The sequence below is a fragment of the Abrus precatorius genome, unplaced genomic scaffold (genome assembly GCF_003935025.1).
Source record: "Abrus precatorius isolate BTA unplaced genomic scaffold, Abrus_2018 Scaffold2, whole genome shotgun sequence".
Lineage (NCBI taxonomy): Eukaryota > Viridiplantae > Streptophyta > Magnoliopsida > Fabales > Fabaceae > Abrus > Abrus precatorius.
Window position 1 is genome coordinate 371020 of NW_020874362.1, and position 21081 is coordinate 392100.

General features: G+C 27.4%; 2 protein-coding genes across 2 annotated transcripts; one reads left to right on the forward strand and one right to left on the reverse strand.

Moving 5' to 3' along the window:
- The first annotated feature begins 11781 nt into the window (after positions 1–11781).
- On the forward strand, positions 11782–12730 carry LOC113858093. Its single transcript, XM_027490549.1, has 2 exons — positions 11782–11806; positions 11895–12730. The coding sequence occupies exons 1-2, from the start codon at positions 11782–11784 to the stop codon at positions 12728–12730; spliced, it is 861 nt and encodes a 286-aa protein (XP_027346350.1).
- A 1214-nt stretch (positions 12731–13944) lies between these two features.
- On the reverse strand, positions 13945–15303 carry LOC113858094 (serine/threonine-protein phosphatase 7 long form homolog). The gene is made up of 4 exons (XM_027490550.1): positions 14798–15303; positions 14466–14705; positions 14293–14353; positions 13945–14211 (listed from the first exon to the last, which is right to left on the reverse strand). Exons 1-4 carry the CDS (start codon positions 15301–15303, stop codon positions 13945–13947), a joined length of 1074 nt encoding a protein of 357 aa, XP_027346351.1.
- Between the last annotated feature and the right edge of the window lie 5778 nt (positions 15304–21081).

Below are 21081 nucleotides of genomic sequence, written 5' to 3' on the forward strand. Positions count from 1 at the left end.
AGAAAAATTATCACCTTGACAAACACTCTTAAGAAAAATAAATATATCCTTAAATCATCATTCTAATTAATTTAAAAAAGAAGAAGTTAAGTAATTTTATATTAAATCAAATTAAACCTTATTAAAATTCACCTTATCTAAAATTTCTTTAATAAATTTTTATCTAATTTTATCATAAAGTTTATTAAGATAAAGTTTTAACATAATAAATAGTTTTTTACTTTTTCTAATTTTAAATGAAAAAGCTAGTTTATGAAGAATGACAATATTAACAATTCATTGCCTTTTAAGCATGAAACTATATTGGTTGTCAAATATTAATTAAGAAAAAACATTTAATTTTATTAATTAAAATTTTTGTTACAATTTTATAGATACTTAAATATATAAACATTAGCTTTTCCAAACAGCAAAGATTTAGTTCAAACTCGATTCTAAATTAGTTATTATCAATAATTTTAAAATTAGACCACCTCATAAATTGGTAAAGTAAATATTAAAAATTATTAATTTAATTATAATTGAATTGAAATCAAAATGATAGTATAAAATATATAATTTTAATAATATATTATTAATTTAATTATAATATTAAACTACTTTGTCTTTATTAAAGGCATTTTTATATATTCAAATTGAGTTTTATTTATCTCACAATCATTTAAAAGTAATTTTTTATTAAAAATATTTATTATATTAAATTTATAAAAACAAAATAAATAATATTTTAAAATTTGTTATTAATAATTATGAAATTCAAACTTAAGAATTAAAGTTAACAATTTTTTATAAAAAAATATTGGAAGAAAAAATTTGTAAAGAAACTTATAAAAAATACTGTGATAAACTTCGTACAGAAATTTTATATTTAGGATGAGGCAATATAATATATGAAATAATAATTAATATGAAATTCTGAAAAAAATAAGTTAATTGAAATTTAGATTAATATAAATTATTATAATAAATAGTTAAATAATAACAATTTATTTAAATATAATGGATGGGTTTTTATTTGGTTTATAATATTTTTTTAAACAAAAAAAGTTGAAATAAGTTGTTTGAATCAATTTCTTAGACCAATTATTACTTAGATTTTGATAGTTATTGATTGATTTGATCAATTTTTTAAACCATTTTAATAACTATAGTTGTTATCTCTGTCATGAAAACTATTTTATTAATAATAAAATTAAAATTAAAAACAGTTAAATAAAATTTTAATTCTTAATAATTTATATTTTTAATTTTCTAAAAATATTTATTTTTCATACAATTCTTCTTCTAATAATTTATTATTTTTTAAATGAATACATGTATAACATCTATTTTAACTCACATAATATGACATTAAATTGATGTAATATCTGCATTTTTATTTATTTATTTATTATTTCTAATTATTAATTTAAAAATTCCTAATTTTATAAATTAAAATTTTATTAAAAAATACAAAAGATGTGATATTATTAATGAAATATATATTTATATTATATATCTATCAAATTATATGAGTTAACTTAGACTTTATATAAATAAATAATAAAATAAATTAATAAATTATTTAAAGATACTAAATAAAAATAAATTTTTTTTGGAATTAATTTAAAAGAAAAATACAATTTAAAATATAAATATTTAAAATTTTAATTATAAATAACTTTAATAGAAATTTTGTAAATTATTTCTTAAACTTCACTAATGTATTATCTTACTTCAAAAACATGTAAAACGATCTTCAAACTTTTTGACATGTGTGCAAATAATTACATCTCAGTTACACCTTACGTGCATTAAAAAAATAATGGAAAATGGCACGCGCATGGCATGCCGTAACATTTATTTGAATTTTTTGTCATGTAAGAACGTATATTTTCCATGTCCCCATTGGCCATTGTTGTCATCTTCCCCTTATTCATTGAAGGAGTGACCCACCATCCTTTGTCTGCATTTAGGGTGTTTTTTCATGAGTAAGTTTATTAATATCATTATTAAAATTTATATAATTTTTTTTCTTAAATTAATATTTTTTAATTTTCAATAAATTTTAATTTATAATAAAAACTGTATTAAAAAGAGTGTGTTGTTACCTACTTTTGCTTTTCCGTCAGAGCTTTGTCTTCATGCAGATTTTTTTCCTGCCTAGTAAACTGAAAGCTAGTAGATACAGGAACCGAATTTGGTGGCCAATTATTCATTGTATATAATGTACATTGAATGAATTTGAATAATAATTACTCTCCCAGGAACACCCGTGATATATGAATTAAAAAATAAATTTAATTATTTTATTTTTATTAAAAATATCATGGATTTTTTATTATATTTATTTTAAAACTTATTTATGCAATAAATGACCAAAGATAAATTTAAAATTGAGTTTTAAAATGACTATTATTATGATAAAAACAAAATTAGTTTAAAAAATTATTTTTTAGAGACAAAAGAGTAAAAACTAAAGAAAATAGTTCTTTTAGATTAACAAATTAATTGATGAAAAATATAGATTTGATGTGATATGCAAGCTCATAAATATGTCGCAAAATCAAAATGAAATTGATTTTTTTTTCAACTTAATAATTTTTTGTTTTAAAATTTATTTTTTTATTTCTCACTTTTTATTATTTTTCTCTCAAAATTAATCAGTTAAATTGATATAAACTTTCTTTACAAAACTCATAATAAAACGTCAAAGTTCATCTAAAATTAACAAACCTTAAATGCAACTCTTTCCAAATCCAAGTATCACATTTCGTAAAAATCTTTTAAACTTATTAATTTTATTTTACTAAATTGATCGCTTTTAAAATTTTAAAATTATTTTATATCCTAAATCAAACATAAATCTCAAAATATTTAGCTAAAAAATAATATTTTAAGGAGACATTCAGTATGAATTCTCTTAAGTTTCTCAAAAAATTAAATTAAAAAGGTTAAATTACCATATTTGGTATGAATATTTTAAAATATATTTCTAGAAAACTAACATTCTGAAAAAATAATTAAGTTTTCTTAGAATATTTTCTGAGAATATAAGTTTCTATGAAAGTAGAAATTTATTTACAATATAAAAAAACAATTAGTTTATGTCATCATATATCTAAAATTTTTATTGTTAACTTACTATTAAAATTGAAGATTTTATAAAGCCTCGTTGTGATTGAAATTCTGCAGCCCTTATCGGTTATGCGTGTTAACCTTAAGGTAACAATGTCAATTAGTCCTGATTTTTATAATTTTATTACTCCCTAGCTAAGTTTTAGCATTCAAAATAATATTTCTTTTATTAAAAAAAACATGTATTACACTTTATCGTGACTCCATTTGCGACTTCTGTTGTAACAATAGTTGTGGTAATTTTATATTATTAAAACAATATACTAGATAACACACTATTCGATCTCAATAATAAAAAATTAATCTAAATACTTCTTTAGCCTAAATAGGACGAGTATCCTCCCGGTCAGGTTAAGATTAAATTAAAGGATAAATAAATCAATTAGAATAAATAATTAGATCATTATTTACTTAATTAAAAGGTTAAAGTCATGGCTGATTCACAAAGCTCATTAGTTAATAACATTATCTATAAAAAGAAAGTAAGAGGTATAAGTAAAGGGTAGACTTTCGAATATTTAATAGCATTTATTATCTAAACTGATACATGACTTTATCATCGAAGTATCTTTTACAGGTACACTCCCCCACGTCAAACAGAGAAAAATCAGTAGTACTTGCAAAGACGTCACCTTATCCCACAGCAGAGGAGTATCGAGAAGATCAATGTATCTATAACAGGAACAAGTAATAATAATTTTTTTAATAAAAAATTAGCTTAATTATTCTCAGCAGTAAGGACTAAACTTAATAACTAAGTAATTTTTAAAAGGGTTAACTTGAAGAATCATTAGTAATTTTTGTAGAGAATGGCACCTTGGCTTCTAACGATGCATTGGTTTTGATTAGTCTTGTTTTTTTTAGGTATAATTAATTGCTATTTTTATAGCACTTCAAATTGCTTAAAAACAAAGATAAAAGTAATATTTATGATAATAATTATTCTCATTTTAGAGCTTGTGCAACAAGACATAAAAATTCATCACCACTATAACACAATTATGTATAAGGATGTCAAATAGATAGATTAGATAAAGTTTTATCTCGATCACAATGGATAAATAATAATAAAAACCTCATTAATCCATTTTAATATATTAAAAATATGTTTAAAATTTAAACTATTTATATTGTCCAGATTAGGCCTCCTTGTGAGGGTCAAGATTTGATGTATTAGCACCTAATTAGTAATGAGATGTTTTTCTTTAAAACTGTCTATTAACTTATTTCTAAACATTCATCATTTAATTACCAATCTAATGATATTTTTAAATTGGTTTAACAACAAGATAGTCTTTCTAAGATAAAATTGTTTTTTTAGAAATTATCTCATGATAAGCTCCTTACTAATAAGGAAAGACTCAAGGAGAGAAATGACAGATTATTTAACTTGTCCTAGATGTCATGAATCTTCTAAAACTCTAATGCATGTACTTCGTAATTGTTTTTATACTAAAGATATTTGGAATCATGTTATCTTATCTAACAATTTTATTTCTTTTTTTAATAATGGTTTGAGTAGTTAGTTGAATCTAAATCTTTTTAACCATTCCTTATAAAATTTTGAATGTTCAATCTTGTATCCATCCCTTGTACCCCTTGATTCAAGAAATTAGAAATCTTTTGAAATCTATAAAATTTATTAAGTTTAGCCACATTTATAAGAAAGTGAACCAATATTCTGATAGTTTAAAAAAAAAAAAAAAAACTTAGAGGAGTTAGTTTCTTTTCTCATTTTTTACGATACTCCTTTCTTCTTATATCCTTATTTAAGTATTGTTTATTTTGTCTCTTAAATTCTTATGAGAATCTTATAACTGTTCTTTGTAGCTTGAACTTTTAGCCCTTTTAAATAGTAAAATAATAATAATAACTCTTTTAACTATTTTTCATGGATAAACACCTAATCCTTTAAAAAATGTATACTCATAAACCTATAAATTTAAATCTCATTGCTATTGTAAGAATATTATCGGTGAACTCTTAAATTCTAACTTAAATTTTTATGTAACAAAAGATAGATAAAACGGCTAAAAAAGATCTTATTCACATAATTATGTGCTTTATAAAAGAATATTAGTGCCTATAGCATTTTTTAAAATATTAAATAATTAAAAAATTACAAAAGTTTTTTTTTAAAGAAAGTTACTTGAATATTTCATTTAAATTTGTCCTTTATCAATGCAATATTATATATTGTTAGGGCATACAAGCTGATGCAAATTATTCAATCAAACTTAGATTTTACTTCAGCTTAAAGCTTTAAGTTATAGGTCTTTATCACTTATATATTATTCAACTTTTTTATTTATACTTATTATTTTAACATATGCAAAAGAATATGAACATCCTAATATATCTACTAAAAAAATTAGTCTTAACAATATTTATTAAAAAATTAGTTTTATTTAATATTTTTATTTTAAAATAATTAATAACAATTTTAAAGACTATTTTATCATTTGCAATTAGACTTATAAAAAATTCTACCTGATGTTTAAATAAAAATTATACTATTCAAACTTTTTATCATTTTAAATAATTTTAGTACTAATCTAAATCTTAGGCTTATTTATTTTTTAATATTTTATACACTTGTTGAGCTCCTTTGCCTATATTAAAAGCAGTAGAACTCTTTTAAGCCATCTCCAGCGGCCGTTTTGTGCATAATTTTTTAAAATAAAATGGGAGTATTGTATTTTTTTTCACCATTGAAGTTATTTGACATGGCATATACGGTTTTTTTAACAGGAGATATGGCACTTCTGTCTACTACGTTTAGCCCTCGGAGTTTTTTGAGGTTTTTTACTATTAAAGTGAATTTTTTGAAATTTTTTACCATTGGAGTGAAGTTGGGTTTGAGTTGCTCAATACTAACATAGCAGTGTAAGGATCACAAAACACATATTTCAATGCTGGAAGAAACTCTTTAAAGAAATCTTCTTTAGAGATGTCCTTACTTCTTTTATCCATTATCACTTTGTGAGAAAGTTGGGTAAGCAGCAGAACTCGTTGCCCTTTCTTCCACGCGAGACATATCTAAAAGCACAAGGCGTGATTCGTGTGTATATTGAATATTTTCTTAGAAAGGTCAGTAATCGATTTTTATCGATCGTTGATTGTACATATTATTAATACTCACGTTTTTAACATTTGATGAAAATAATTCAAGTTGTGATAATTATATTTAACTTATTTTGGAATGCTAAACGACAATAGTATAAAACAATGGGAAAGGCAAAAAGAATTAGGAAGAATGGACAGGATGAAAACAAAGGGTCTGTGGAATAAAAAAAAATCTTTTATTATCATTTGTATGGCCTTGTGGATGACCATTATGTAAACACATACGGCGATCTCGTTGTCGTGTTATGAATCTTTGATAGCTGGAATAAATAGTTTATAAGTGGTATCATTTTTTTTCTATCATTGTTAATATTTTCAATTTTTAAAAAGTTTCTTCTTTTAACCATTTCTCCTCTTTTTAAAGTAAAATTTTAATCCCTTCTAGTGATATTATTTTGATATTGTTAGCCACTGAAATTATCAAAATATTTAAAAGAAAGATATTTCATAATGGAATTAAAATAATTAGATCTAAGACTGGGCAACATTTACTCACCCGACCGAATCCAAATAAGCATGTAATCTGTAAAATTATCAAAATTTCCAGTTCGTATATCTAAACTCGATTTACGTATTTGTATATCTTTTAGTTGTGTAATCTGTAAACTGTTTGCATGACGGATAGTATTGACAAATCTAGAAATGCTAGAGGCAAAGAAAAGAGGGTTGTACGGGTAGATTAACTAGTTATAATACTAAAAATTCGTTTGTTATGTTAGTCCCTCTATAATAACCAATATGCAGTATCAGATTTTCATTCACCTAATCACAGTAGAATGTTGTGCTTACGCAGTTAATTTGCGAACTCAATTATTTAACCGAATAATTTTAACAAAAAGATTAATTTGTAATAATAAATGTTATATATTGAGGCAGTAAATTTATAAAGACAAATTTTCTGAGGATGGAATCAACAGATGCTATGACTTTAGGAAACCAAGTTGTATATTTATTGCATGAAATAGAACGACCACGTGACACGATGAGAATAATGAGATGGAGCAGATGCTTTTTCTATGGTTCCAAGGGCAACCAAAATTGAGAAATACAAGGGATTCAATTTGCAGCATTGGAGCCATCAAAAAAGGAAGCACATGGATTCCAGGCTTTACTCTCTGTACGGAACTCTTCTACATGCTAAATAATACAATACAAATGCTACCCAGTTGTACACTATAAATGACTGTATATAAATACACAGATAAATATTAATGATTAAAGATTTTTATGTATTCTAAATTTAATTACACAATTTTATTATGACTTTGATTGAAATGCATTAATAATGTCATGTTAACAAAAGTTATACACTTTTATAACTATTAATTTAAAAATTTTACTTATATATTTTAATTACTTGACATCAAACAGTACGTTAAATTTAATTTTTTATTAGTTACTTTCAAAAACTTATTTTATTAAAAAAAAGTAGGTATAAAGATTGTTTGCATTAGTGTAATATTTATTAAAATAAATAAATCTAGTGTATATACTGTAAGTCTGTATTAACAATATAATATTATATTAACGGTAAATGTACTTAAGTAGATATTTAGTTTTTTACATTAATATAATTATCTATGAATTCGATTGCATGAATTTTTTAAGTGATTATTTTATTTTTATTTTTTATTAATACTATTTATATATAGTTATACAGTTCTGATTTATCCTTTTTATTCTCATATTATATATATATATATATATATATATATATAGAATTATAAAAGCATAAAAGGTCTTCAATTATTCATTTTTAATTTTATTTTGTTCTATTTCTATCTTCTAGAAATATTGATAAAGGTGTAAAATATCTCATATTTATAATCTTAATTATTATTAAATAAATTTTCTTCGGGAATACAATAGATTGAGTGATTTTATTTTAAGAGTTTCAGTTAAGTATTTATTTCAACAAAGCCAGCATTATCGATTTTTTTCCTAGAAATTCCATTGAATATATACCCTAACAAAAACAATAGGGACTTTTTAAATGTTTATTTTTTTAAAAAAATCATTCAAAAGTTTTGCCACTTTGTTTTGTCATGGAAAAGCGTGTGAAAGTAAAAGTTGTTGTTTATCAAAGCTTACTTTGGAAATCCTTACTGCAACTGCAGAGTATGGACACCCAGAAAAGGCAAAAGATGTTGACTCCATGATTTTAGCCAGTAGCGACGAAGGACACCACTCATTGCTGTCAACCTTGCGATAAACTTTTTCCACTTTTTAACACGTGATACACAAAACCCTTATTCTAAACGTTTTTTTTTTTTAATTTATGTATAAGATTATATAAAAAATTAATAAATATTTTTCTAAAAACAATATCATTAGGGTATTAAATTTTATAATTTAAAAAAATTATATATATATATATATATATATATAATCATACGATAAAAATATTTGATTAAAAATATTAAAAGGACGAGTTGGATTTTGGAGCCTACGAGGAAAAGTATAGTTAAAAATATAAATATTTTACAGTTTTTCCAGTTAAAAAGTAAGATTTATTGGATACCCAACGGCCGAAACTGTCATTCCGATGTAAAGAAAAATTGTATGATTTGTAAAGAGAAACTCTTTTTTTTAATAACAATTTAATGTTCATTATTTTAATGAATGCTTATTTTATCTAAAACATATGATGCTAACAAATTAATAAGAACTAAAAGGTTTCATTTACAAAAATAAAATAAAATAAATAACATATTACATACATTTTAAAATTGAATATATTATATAAATATTTTAATGAGATAAAATAGAAGTGAACTAAAATTGATTTAGAAGTCTATTTTTATTTGACTTCTATTCTAATCTTGACTGTATGTTTTTAGTCATAAAATAAAGTTGATTATATTCAACTTTAGTGAGGTTTTTTTCCTATATAGGGTTTAATCCAAAACATTTCATCCGTATGGGGTTCTTTGACAAAAAATTTCCTGGGTGATATGTGAGTGTCGTCAAAACTACTGGCGACACATGATCAAGTATCGACTGGAAGAATGCCGACACAGGTGTCACACCCGACTACTGAGAGCGGTTCAAAATGAACCGCTCTCATAAATTAATTTTAGAGAGCGGTTGTAACGGAACCGCTCTCTAAAACGGACTTTTGAGAGCGGTTCGAACTGAACCGCTCTCTAAAATGGACTTTTGAGAGCAGTTCAATTCGAACCGCTCTCTAAAATGCACTTCTTAGAGCGGTTCAATTCGAACCACTCTCAAAAGTCATGTGTGTCGGTTAAATTTATGCGACACTTGTGTATCGGCTGAAAGAATGCCGACACTATCTTCCTAATATATTGAGGCTAACGCCGAGTATTCTGCTGCTGCATTCCGCAATTGTGAGGAGAGGGGACGCAATTGTGAGCTGTTCTGCTGGAAAAAAAAGGTTAGAAAGTTATTAATTTATTGTTTTAAATTTTTTTATTATTGTAAATAAATTTGAATTAATAATTTTAATATTATTATAAATAAATAAAAATAAAAATATTTGTAGTAATAAATTTAATTTATTTAATGTTAATATAATATTATTAAAAATATAAATGTAAAAATATATTATTTTAATGTTGTGGTAATTATTTTTGTTACTATTTGTTTAGGTAAACTTTTTAAATAATTTTGGTTGTATTTTTTAATTTGATACATAGGATGACTGAAATTGTGGTTATTTTATATTGGAATGGAAGAGTGTATGAAGGAAATGAGGGTATCATATTTGAAGGGAATAAGAAAATGATTAAAATAGAACGTGGAATTACTTTTGAGATGTTGAAAAAAAAAAATACATACAAAATTGAAATTGTGCAATAGTAATGTAATTTCTAGACTAATTTCACGAATTTTAGTTGATTCAAGGAGTGGAAATTACACAATTTTAGATGTATGTGATGATGAAGACATTGACTGTATGATAAGTGCTTGTGAAGAACGGCATGAAAGAGTAGTTGAGTTATATGTGGATATTGCGGTTGGTGAAACTTCTCATGTAGGTGAAAGTTTGTTATGTTTAAATGTATCACTCCCAACTGTGTCTGTTAGTGACAATGAAGAAGAGTATGCAATTGGAGGAGGTAATGTATAATATTTATTTAAATTATATGATGTTTAAAATTTTATAATTTATTAATAAGTATTTGCTGCTGCATCTACAGATGACGAAGATGAGTACGATGATGACTATGAAGATGAAGGAGAAATTCCTTTAGATAGTTCTTCTGATACTGATTTGGAAGATGGCTTCGATTCAATGATGACAGTTTCAAACACTGAAAGAAATAACATTATGCAAGGACAATCTGCAGGTACAATTTTATATAATACAATAATTGTTAAATATTTTTAACTAACATTTCTTGAGTTTAATACAGATTCTTTAACACCTTTTTGGAACATAAGTTCACACTACACTGCTATTAATTGGGAACATCCTGATCAAGAATTGAATTTTTCAGAGTTGCATTCGTCACAATCATGGGTACAAGGAGATCATTATATGTTGGACAACTATTTGACTCTAAAGAGGAGGTAAAGATGGCAATAAAACATTATGCAATGAACAAACATCAAACATTTTTTGTGGTTGAGTCAAAAGCATCAACTCATTTTGTCAAGTGTGTGAATCATATTTCCGGGTGTCCTTGGAAAGTAAGAGCATTGCTACCCAAAAATTCAAATAAGTGGAAAATTACGAGATGGGGTGGTATGCATACCTGCGTTAATACTATGATTTCTCAAGATCACAAAAAGTTAGATTCAAATTTTATTTGTTCATGCATTATTGGTACGTGAAACTCAATTGAGATTATATTTATTTGTGTATTTAAAATGATTTGGATATGATCATTAGCTGAGATGTATTGTTTAATTTTATTGATAGGTATGGTCAAAGAAGAACCTTCTGTTCCCGTTTCATTAATCCAAGAGAGAATAAGTGGCCAATTTGGGTATTCAGTTTCATACAAAAAAGCATGGAAAGCAAAGCAAAAAGCAATTGTGACAATATTTGGTGATTGGGATGAATCTTATGCAACATTACCAAGATGGTTAGAATACATGCAATTACATGCTCCAGGGTCAGTTTACAAAATTGAGACCAATGATTATGTGAGAGGTAATGTAATGGATAATAGATTCAGAGTCTTTCATCGAGTATTTTGGTCGTTTAGGCAATGTCGTGAAGCCTTCAAGTTTTGCAAGCCTATAATACAGGTAGACGGTACCTTTTTGTATGGTAAGTATAAGCAAACATTGCTTATTGGTACAACTCAAGATGGCAATAACAGTGTGCTTCCTATAGCATTTGCCATTGTTGAAGGAGAAACATTATCAGCATGAGAATGGTTCTTAGCCATGATCCGTCTAAATGTTACTGATAAAACTGAAATTTGTTTAATATCTGATCGCCATCAAAGTATTAAAAGTGTTGTGTCTAATCCACATATTGGGTAGCAACCTCCTAATGCTTACCATGTTTATTGCATTCGTCACATTGCAAGCAATTTAAATAGAAGATTCAAAAATTCCGCAATGAAGAGTATGCTTATGAAATTAGGTAAGTATGTTATCACTATTACATTTTACATTATCTATGAATATATATTTATTTTTCACCATTAACTGTATAACTTATTTAAATGTAGCGTATACACCTTGCAAGCAAAGATTTGAAGCTGGTCTTAATAAATTTCGTTCGCATTCTCCTGAAGTTCAAACATGGATTGACAACATATCAAAGGAAAAGTGGAGCTTGGCTTATGATCATGAAGGGCAGCGTTATGGTCACATGACGACTAATTTGTCTGAGTCAGTGAATAAAGTTTTAAAAGGGGAAAGAAATCTCCCAATTACTGCCCTTGTGAAAGCAACCTATAGTAGATTGGTCGAATATTTTGTCAAACGGGGTGAAAGCGCAATCAATGACATGAACAATGGCAAAAGGTATTGTCGTAAATTAATTGAAGCTATAGAAAAAAATCAAGAAGAAGCATCTTCGCATCAGGTTCGTCGTTACGACATACAAAGTACAAGGTTCGAGATTGAAGAGGCTTTTAATCCAATGACACAAAGGGGGGGTCATAAGTGGAGTGTGATATTATCTACACGTGAATGTGAATGTGGCAAATTTCAGGCATACCGATACCCTTGTTCACATGTCATAGCCGCTTGTGTTACTGTAAGTATAGACTTTTGGCAGTATGTTGATCCTGTATATACTCTGCAGTATGTTGTGAACGCATACTCATCTCAGTGGTGGCCGCTTGGAAATGAAGCAAACATTTTACAAAATGATGAATGGAAGTTGTTGCCTGATCAAGATAGAGCACGAGGTAAAGGAAGACCAAAGGCTTGTAGAATTAGAAATGAAATGGATTGGGTTGAGTCACAACCGCGACAACGATGTAGGTTATGTCGACAACCAGGTCATAATCAACGTCATTGTACTCAACAAAGCAATGCTAACATTAATCATGACTAGTTTTGTATGATTGTAAAAAGTGTGCTAGATTTTATTAATGTATGTTGTCTTATTGTGGTATGTTGTCTTATTAATGTATGTTGTTTGATTAATCTTGTTTGATGTCGAATGTGTAGAATGTGGCAAATTATAAATGAGTCGTGCATTTAAACAAAAGCAAACATTCATTAAACAAACAAATAAAGTTTTCAAATACAGTATCATAACATAGTCTCAATCAGAATTCAATGACTGCTCATGAGGTCCCTCCTCATGAGGTGTGAGATTGCACTGTCGACGACGATCTCGCGCTCCACGGTAAGGGTTACGTCTCACATCAGCTCCTGCTGCATCTGAGGCTGCAATGAATTCAGCATTAAAATCAATTCCACGGTCATGCCCAGGTACCAATGATGTTGTTTGCTCACTACATCCACTTTGATGAGTGCCTACACCGGGTGCACTCGGTGTGAAAAACATAGGCTCATATGGAGGAGGTATCATGAAAAGGCTAGCGTCAGGAACATAAAATTCACCGCTGAAAAATGGAGATGCAGGAGGGACGTTTGATTGCTGTGATGAGTGAACATAAGATGACTGTGTCCATTGTGATTGTTGAAACGGAAAAGGTGGTGGGACATAATAAACACCATCTCCTCGTTCGGGCAAAGGGGGCAATGTAAAATCTGTGGCCTGCAATTTTAAACACATAAGTATGTTCAAATGAAACATGTTATAATTTAAGTAAAATGACCCAATGAAGCATAAGGTAACAATACCTGAAATGACGTTCGCCGACGTTGCAAACCTTTGCCTTCTCGACGTTGTTCACCAATACCAATATCAATCTGAGGCTCATCTAGATTTCCACTCTGGATAGGAGGATCACATGAGGATGAAGCTCTAAGATACGTTCCTGCTCATTTTGCAAGGCTAACATCGTCTCACACAAATCCTTCATCTCCTCAAATGAAAATGTGTCCCTCCCATCATTACACAAGTAATAGGCCCTCTCATGAGCATCTCCCTGCATAACCATTACATTCAGATTAGATTCTATTAAACAAACAAAATCGTTTACTAGAACGATCTATACGTACAAGTAATGCAAACACTGCAGCATCTCTGCTCATCCACCGTCTAGTATGAGTATGGTACCACCGCATGTATTCAGAGTTCGAACTCAGTAGACCAATTTGTGGTTCATTACTCACAACCCAATCTAATCTCCTGTCTCAATGCTCTAGTACGCCCCTGAACTTTGACTCCCAATTGTCAGCAGTCTTCCCTCTGAGAGTAATGTCATGTAGCTGGTCTGGCTGATAAGGAGCATGAGGAATATGTTGCACCATCCCAAATTGACGCATGGTACGATCGGGCTGGTACCATTTACATATTTGGAAACAAATAAGCGGCACAATAGCTCTCCATATATGCATGCCCTCAGTGCATATGGCAGGCAAAGTATGCATCAAATCTATACTATATGATTGCCACACAAACTGCAAGTGTACAAAATATTATTGTAATTATTCATAATTATTAATTGATGATAACATATATCATAAACAAATAACGCATACCTGATCACGTTTCAAATGATCAAATTTGAACCTAAAGTAAGCTAGATCCTTTCTCTCCTTCCTAAAATTTTGAAATCTTAACCACCTATAAAAACATAAATATTAGCATGACTGTTTGTAATAAAATACTGTTGTGTAAATATTGAATGAAAGTTTTAATATTATAGACATACCGTGCACCATAAGGAAGATCATTCTGTGTGTAAGGGGGATCACCCGGAGATAGAAATGGGAACCTATCCCACGCCCACAGCATCACAAGTGGAGTCAATCCTCCAATACTAGACCGATCAATATTCGTGGACATGCATAACTCTCTGTATAGGAAGGCTAATGCTGCACTTCCCCAACTATATTGTCCAGTTATCTCTAAATCCTCAAGTAAAGGAAGGTACCTAACTAGGACCCTACTACTAGAATGATCAGCTAACATAAACCCACCAATAAGTCTCAAAATATATGCTCTTGCAAAGCGAGTTAGCTGAATGGGATTTTGGTTGTGAACCCAACATGGGAAAAATGCTCATCCAACCAAGTAAATTTCAAGCTGCTCCCCATAAATGCAGAATTAGGTGGTCTAATTCCCAATAAATCTTCAACAATTTGTGCCCTGTCACCTCCTGTAGGGGCAATAACTGGTCTTCCATCAATACGAAGACTCATCTGAATAGCAATGTCTTGAAGAGTAATAGCACACTCTCCAGGGGACATGTGAAATGTATGGGTCTCTAGCCTCCATCTTTCTACCAACGCTGTAATCAATTGGCGGTCAATAGGAATACTAGCCAACTGTGCTACTCCAGCAAATCCTGCTACTGTCAAATGAGGAATAATCTCTACTGGTACTCCCTCCATGCCAGCATGTATGAAATGACCTCTTCTCACTCTCAATATTGGGTGTTCACGACCATCCCAAATATGCTCTGAAACATGAATAGACTGATAGCGCAGTAATGAACCATCCTCGGGGTCAGGATTTAATACCCTACTACGAGACGAAGATGATGCCATCTAAAATCTATATAAACAAGTAAACTATTTACTTCAAATTTATAATATAAGCAACCAAATTTAATAAAAACAATATCATTTTAGTATTAAACAATTTGTACCTTCAAATAATATTTTTCTAATTATATTTTTTTGTTATTTTAAGATAATAATATTTGTATAACAATAATAATATCATCATCATTTTTACTTTTAAATACAGTTTTCTACATAAATAAAACGAAAAATCAATTTTAATTTAATTATTTTCCTATTTTTCTCTTTCCCTTTTTTTGTTTTTTTACATGCATAAAATTGTAATTTATTATTATTGATTAAAATCATTTAAATAACTACAAACTTTTTAAAATATTCAAATGTCTAAATTAATATTGATCTAATATTTTTATTTTCAGTCATTTATATTTTAAAATAATATTTTCAATTTTATTTAACTTACATTGCTTATATATTCATCTTTATTTCACTTAATTCCTTATATTTTACTCTAATTTTTTTAAATTAATCTAATTTATAATTATTTGATGCATAACTATATTTTAATCTTTCACAATTTTAATTTATTTACTATTTCTTATTTATGTGACATAATATTTGTTAAAATATTATTACAAATTTAACAACTACAGATTCTTATAATATAAATTTATTAATTAATGTTTTTCATTCTTATTATTTCAATTTTATTTTGTTATTCATAATTTTATATTTTATTAACCTTATAATAATAATCATACATAATTTTTCCTCATATATTTATTCAATTTAATTCTTTTATATTTCTTATTTAATTCTTTTTTACATAAGTAACAAGCAAATTATATATTTTAATTTAACTATTTTTTTTATTTTTCTATTTTTCTATATTCCTATTTTCCTATTTTTTACATGCATAACAAAATCACTATAAATATAAATTTTTACTAACCTCCTTTTGCTAAGAATCTGGACCACCGAAAGTCCCTCTCACAATACCCTGGACCACCACAGATTGCAATTCCTGGGACCAAAAACGGAAACAAGAATAAATATTTTATATTTATATCTAATATACACTATCATGTTTTTTTCTTACCTTTCAAAGCTTTAAAACTTTTGCATTCATCTGCCCTGCTTCTCCACTCCACCTCCACCTCTGCGTTTGCAGTATGTTTGCAAAAATTTTTCACCGAAGAAGATGAATAACAGAACAAAGATGGAGGGCCTGGACCAATGAGTGTGTGTCGGTCCTGAACAACCCGACACTGGTGTGAACCGCTCTCTAACATGACTTTTGAGAGCGGTTCAATTCGAACCGCTCTCAAAAGTCGTTTTAGAGAGCGGTTCCGTTACAACCGCTCTCTAAAATTGATTTATGAGAGCGGTTCATTTTGAACCGCTCTCAGTAGTCGGGTCTGACACCTGTGTCGGCATTCTTTCAGCCGATACTTGATCATGTGTCGCCAGCAGTTTTGACGACACTCACAAATCACCCTAGACAGGGAATTTTTTGTCAAAGAACCCCATACGGATAAAATGTTTTGGTTTAAACCCTATACAGGAAAAAAACCCACTTTTAGTGCAAATATAAAAATTTATTATATTCAAATTTAACAAAGCTTTAATCATATTATATAGTAAGATTGTTAGGTTATAAGTCTAAGACTTCTCAACGAAGCTACTAACGGACTTAAAGTCCTTCCAATTTTTTTATTTTCTAATTAAATTTTTAAATTAAATTTATGAATAGCTAAATGAGGGAGATTGTACCCAAAAGTTAAAAAATAAGGAAAAGTTAAAAAAATAAAATAAAATAAAGTGCAATGCGTTTTATAAAATTGTAAATTAATCATTTTAGTTAGCATTCATTTTTTGCGGTCAATAGCTATTAGAAACTGATAAGTTAGTTTGTTAGTTAGTTACTAATTGTTAAACTTATTCTGATTATACGTATATGTGTATGAATGATCTATCTCAGATATAAGTAGAGTTTTTGGCTGAATACATTCAAAATATTCAATGCGTAATGTGTGTCACAAAAATTTCTTCCAAAGCACAAGTTGATCCTCTCTTCATCAAAACTTACATTTATTATTTTTACTGGTACGTGCTTTTAAGATTAAAAAGAAATTTGTATTATCAATTTCCATTCTTACTAAATATAATTATGTTAGATATTTAGATAAAAAAATTAATATCTATAATAATTATTATACTCGACTTAGTCATAGTCTAAAATATATAACACAGTCACAAAGATAAAGTTGGTTGTCATGTGTAATTCCTAAATATTAGAATTGGATTTTATCCAAAGATGTCTACTATGATATCTATGTTATCTTTTAAAATGTGATCATATTTACATCTTTGTAACATATTAACCTCTCCATTATAAAGTGATGATTTATACAATTTCACATTGAAAAATATTTCATGACAAATAACATAATGACTAAGGAAAATTGAATAAGCCTAATTGTTAAACCAGATATCTTTTTTACATGTACTACAAATCTACAATGAAATGAATGAAATGGTGCAAGCATAACAGTGTCGTTTGTCAAAGAAAATGGATCTAGTGTGGAAAGAATAGAAATATATAATAAGTGAACAAAAATAAACATTTACTTTTGAAAGTTGATTCTTGAAATAATCAATTGTTATTAATAAATGTTAATTTTAATTATAATCGATTTCACGCAAATTAAATTTAATTATAATCAATTTTTCTCGTGGCCGAAGGCATACACAAAAATAATAGGAAGGTGCAGTCAAGTTAGAATATAAGTTCAGTAAAATAAACTTTTTTTTTACATTAAAATTAATTGTAATCAACTTCTATTTTATTTAAATTAGAACATTTATCTAAACATATTTAATTTAGGAGATACATAGAATATATAATTTATTTTATGTTATATTTGACCAACTAAAAGGATCAAAATATTTGCCCGGCTCTGATTGGTAGCTGATTAACTATATTTAATGGGTTCTGGACAATAAAAGAAAAGGTAGAATTTGAGTTATTAAATTATTAATCGGTAATATGCAGGTTACATATTATTCAAATTATTTATTAGTTCGTCTTTTTTTTTTTATTATTGATTGAATAACAAGCTCAAAAATGTTATTTTAAATTAAATTATTTAATTGTTATGGTATTCTCGAACTCTTAGTTCAAATAGTTTATCAGGTTATTTGAATTCATATGTAGTGCTTAAACATTTCCATTTAGGATATTCATAGACAAAATTGAAATATAATCATGCTCTATATATGCATATTTTTTTCATTAACGTGTGAAGAAGATACATGATCATTGCTCTTCGATCACGCAAAGATCAATGTTCCACCAAGGATAAATTTATATATCCGATCCACTCAAACAGGATTGACTAATATCTTAATGATTTTTATATAATTAAGAAAATAATCTATTGCGAAAACATTCTAATTGTTAGCAGAATAAATTTATAGGTGCAAAATTAGTTTGTTTTTAAAATTTAAGTGGCAGACAGGGCATTTAGTCCAAACAAAGAGGACAAAAGCGAAAAAAGACACTTTTAATGAAACCATAATTGAAAATGTTATAAGGACAACTTTTAGAGTTATCTTTGATTGAATTGATAGAAGATGATAAAATGGAATGAATTTAAAGGAAATGGGGGTGGAGTGAAAATTTTATTCTATGGTTTGAATAATAAATAAAACAAAATGGTTTATAAGATTTTTATTCTAGTACTATTGTATAATATAAAAAAAATTATTAGAATTTAGAGATCAAACAAGATAATCAAAATAAATATTATATTTAGAGGGTGAATAGTAATTACTTTGTTACAAACATTTTAAAGAAGAAATGAAATGATCTTACTCTAATTTTACCTTTTTAGAAAGTAAAATTATTTTTGATGAGATTTTTTTTATATAAAATTATATGAACTATAAGCTTTAAATAAGACGTTTCTTTATCTTCTTTTTTTATTTCTAATATTGAAAAGTTTGAGGGGATTGATGAAAAGTGTCGTCTCAAAGAGTTTTGTTTTTTGGAATCAAAGTTAGTGATGAACCATAAATTTGATTATTACAATTTGCAAATAATACTTTAATTATAGATAAAGCTACTGAAAAAAATTTGTGGACGACAAAGGCTATTCTACGAAGCTTTGACTTTATATTTAGGCTTAAAATTAATTTTCATTAGAGTTATATTGTGGGGAGTTGAATATGACATGTGATTTTCTAGACACAACATCTTAATTTTTAAATTGCAAAGTGAGATCTTTGCCTGTTTGGTATTTAGGTACTATGTTGGGGGATAAATCGAGAAAAAAGTATTTAGCAAAAGTTTATTGAGGTGCTTAATCATAAGCTAGCATATTGGAAGCACAAATACCTATGTTGGGGGTAGAGTAACACTTCTTAATATTATTCTAAATAGTCTTCCACTGCATTATTGTGGGTTTGTAAGCAAGTCGATCGGTGGATAAATTCTAATGTCACATGAGTACTTAACGATAATTGTTCTTTTAGTTTTTAGAAGGATAAATAGACGAGAAATATTGCGTTGACAAATTTATATCCAAAACTATTTTTAACTATAACTAATAAGAAAGCGCGTGGTTGATAATAGAAGATTTGAGATAAGTCAATGGGTGTGAGAAAATTCTTGGAGAAGATAATTGTTTTCATGAGAGAAAGATTTACAATAGCAGTTATAAGATACTATGGAAGATAAGAGGTCGAGAGAAAATGTGAATGACATATTAATATGGAAGTTTGATGGTAATAATAAATATAGTCTGCAATCCGTTTATCACTACATTCATCATTTTTTCACTACGGATAGTAGTTTGCAATTGTATCTAGTGCAAGCCTTACGCAAATTTTGGAAGTCAGTGTACCAAATAAGGTAGTAGTATTTGTTTGGTTTCTGCTGCTTAATGCAATCCTAGTGCGAAGAAATTTGACCAAATGTGGATTAATAATTCTCTTGGAAACTTGTGGGTTGTGTGATACCGAAGTTGAGGATATACTGTATCTTTTTTTGCATTGCGATATTTCTATGAGACTGATATATAGTGTTTGAACGATTTTGTGTTTGTTTATGCTTACTTGGAAATTTACATGAGGCATTACCAAGCATGTATGGAATCCAACATGGAAAAAAGAAATGGGAGAAGGTGTAATGGTGTGGTTTGCAATAGTATAAATAATTTGATTTCAGCAGAATAATATTCTTTCCAATAATGATGCGTTAAATGCTAGTGAAATGTTTGATTTTATTAAGTATGGTTCTTGAAAGTGATTTATTGTAGAACTTTTGAGAAGATTCATTGTATATGTGAATTGGACTAATGATTGCGCTTAACATATATTATTAATTTCCTTTAATGTTGTAATGGGTTAGAATAACCATTGTACTCTGAATTTGTCTTTAATAAAATAATATTTAAAATAATTACTTGCAATCCCTAAATTCAAGAGAATCAACTGTATTCAAAATTTAAAAGAGTTTATTTTATTAAATACTATTCTATTTCATTAATATTTTTATTTTGTTATTGACTTATAATTTTTTGTGGGAGTCATAACAATATCTTTAACCAACCACTTCATTTAACCGTGTGATTATATAAAATATATTAATTGGGTCTTATAAATGATCACCCAATAATAACTTTTTTATATTATAATTTATTTTATTTTAATTTCAAATAAAAAATGCATAAAAATATAAATTTTTTCTCACTTTTATAATAATAAAAATACCTAATAAATTTATTTATGTTTTTTATA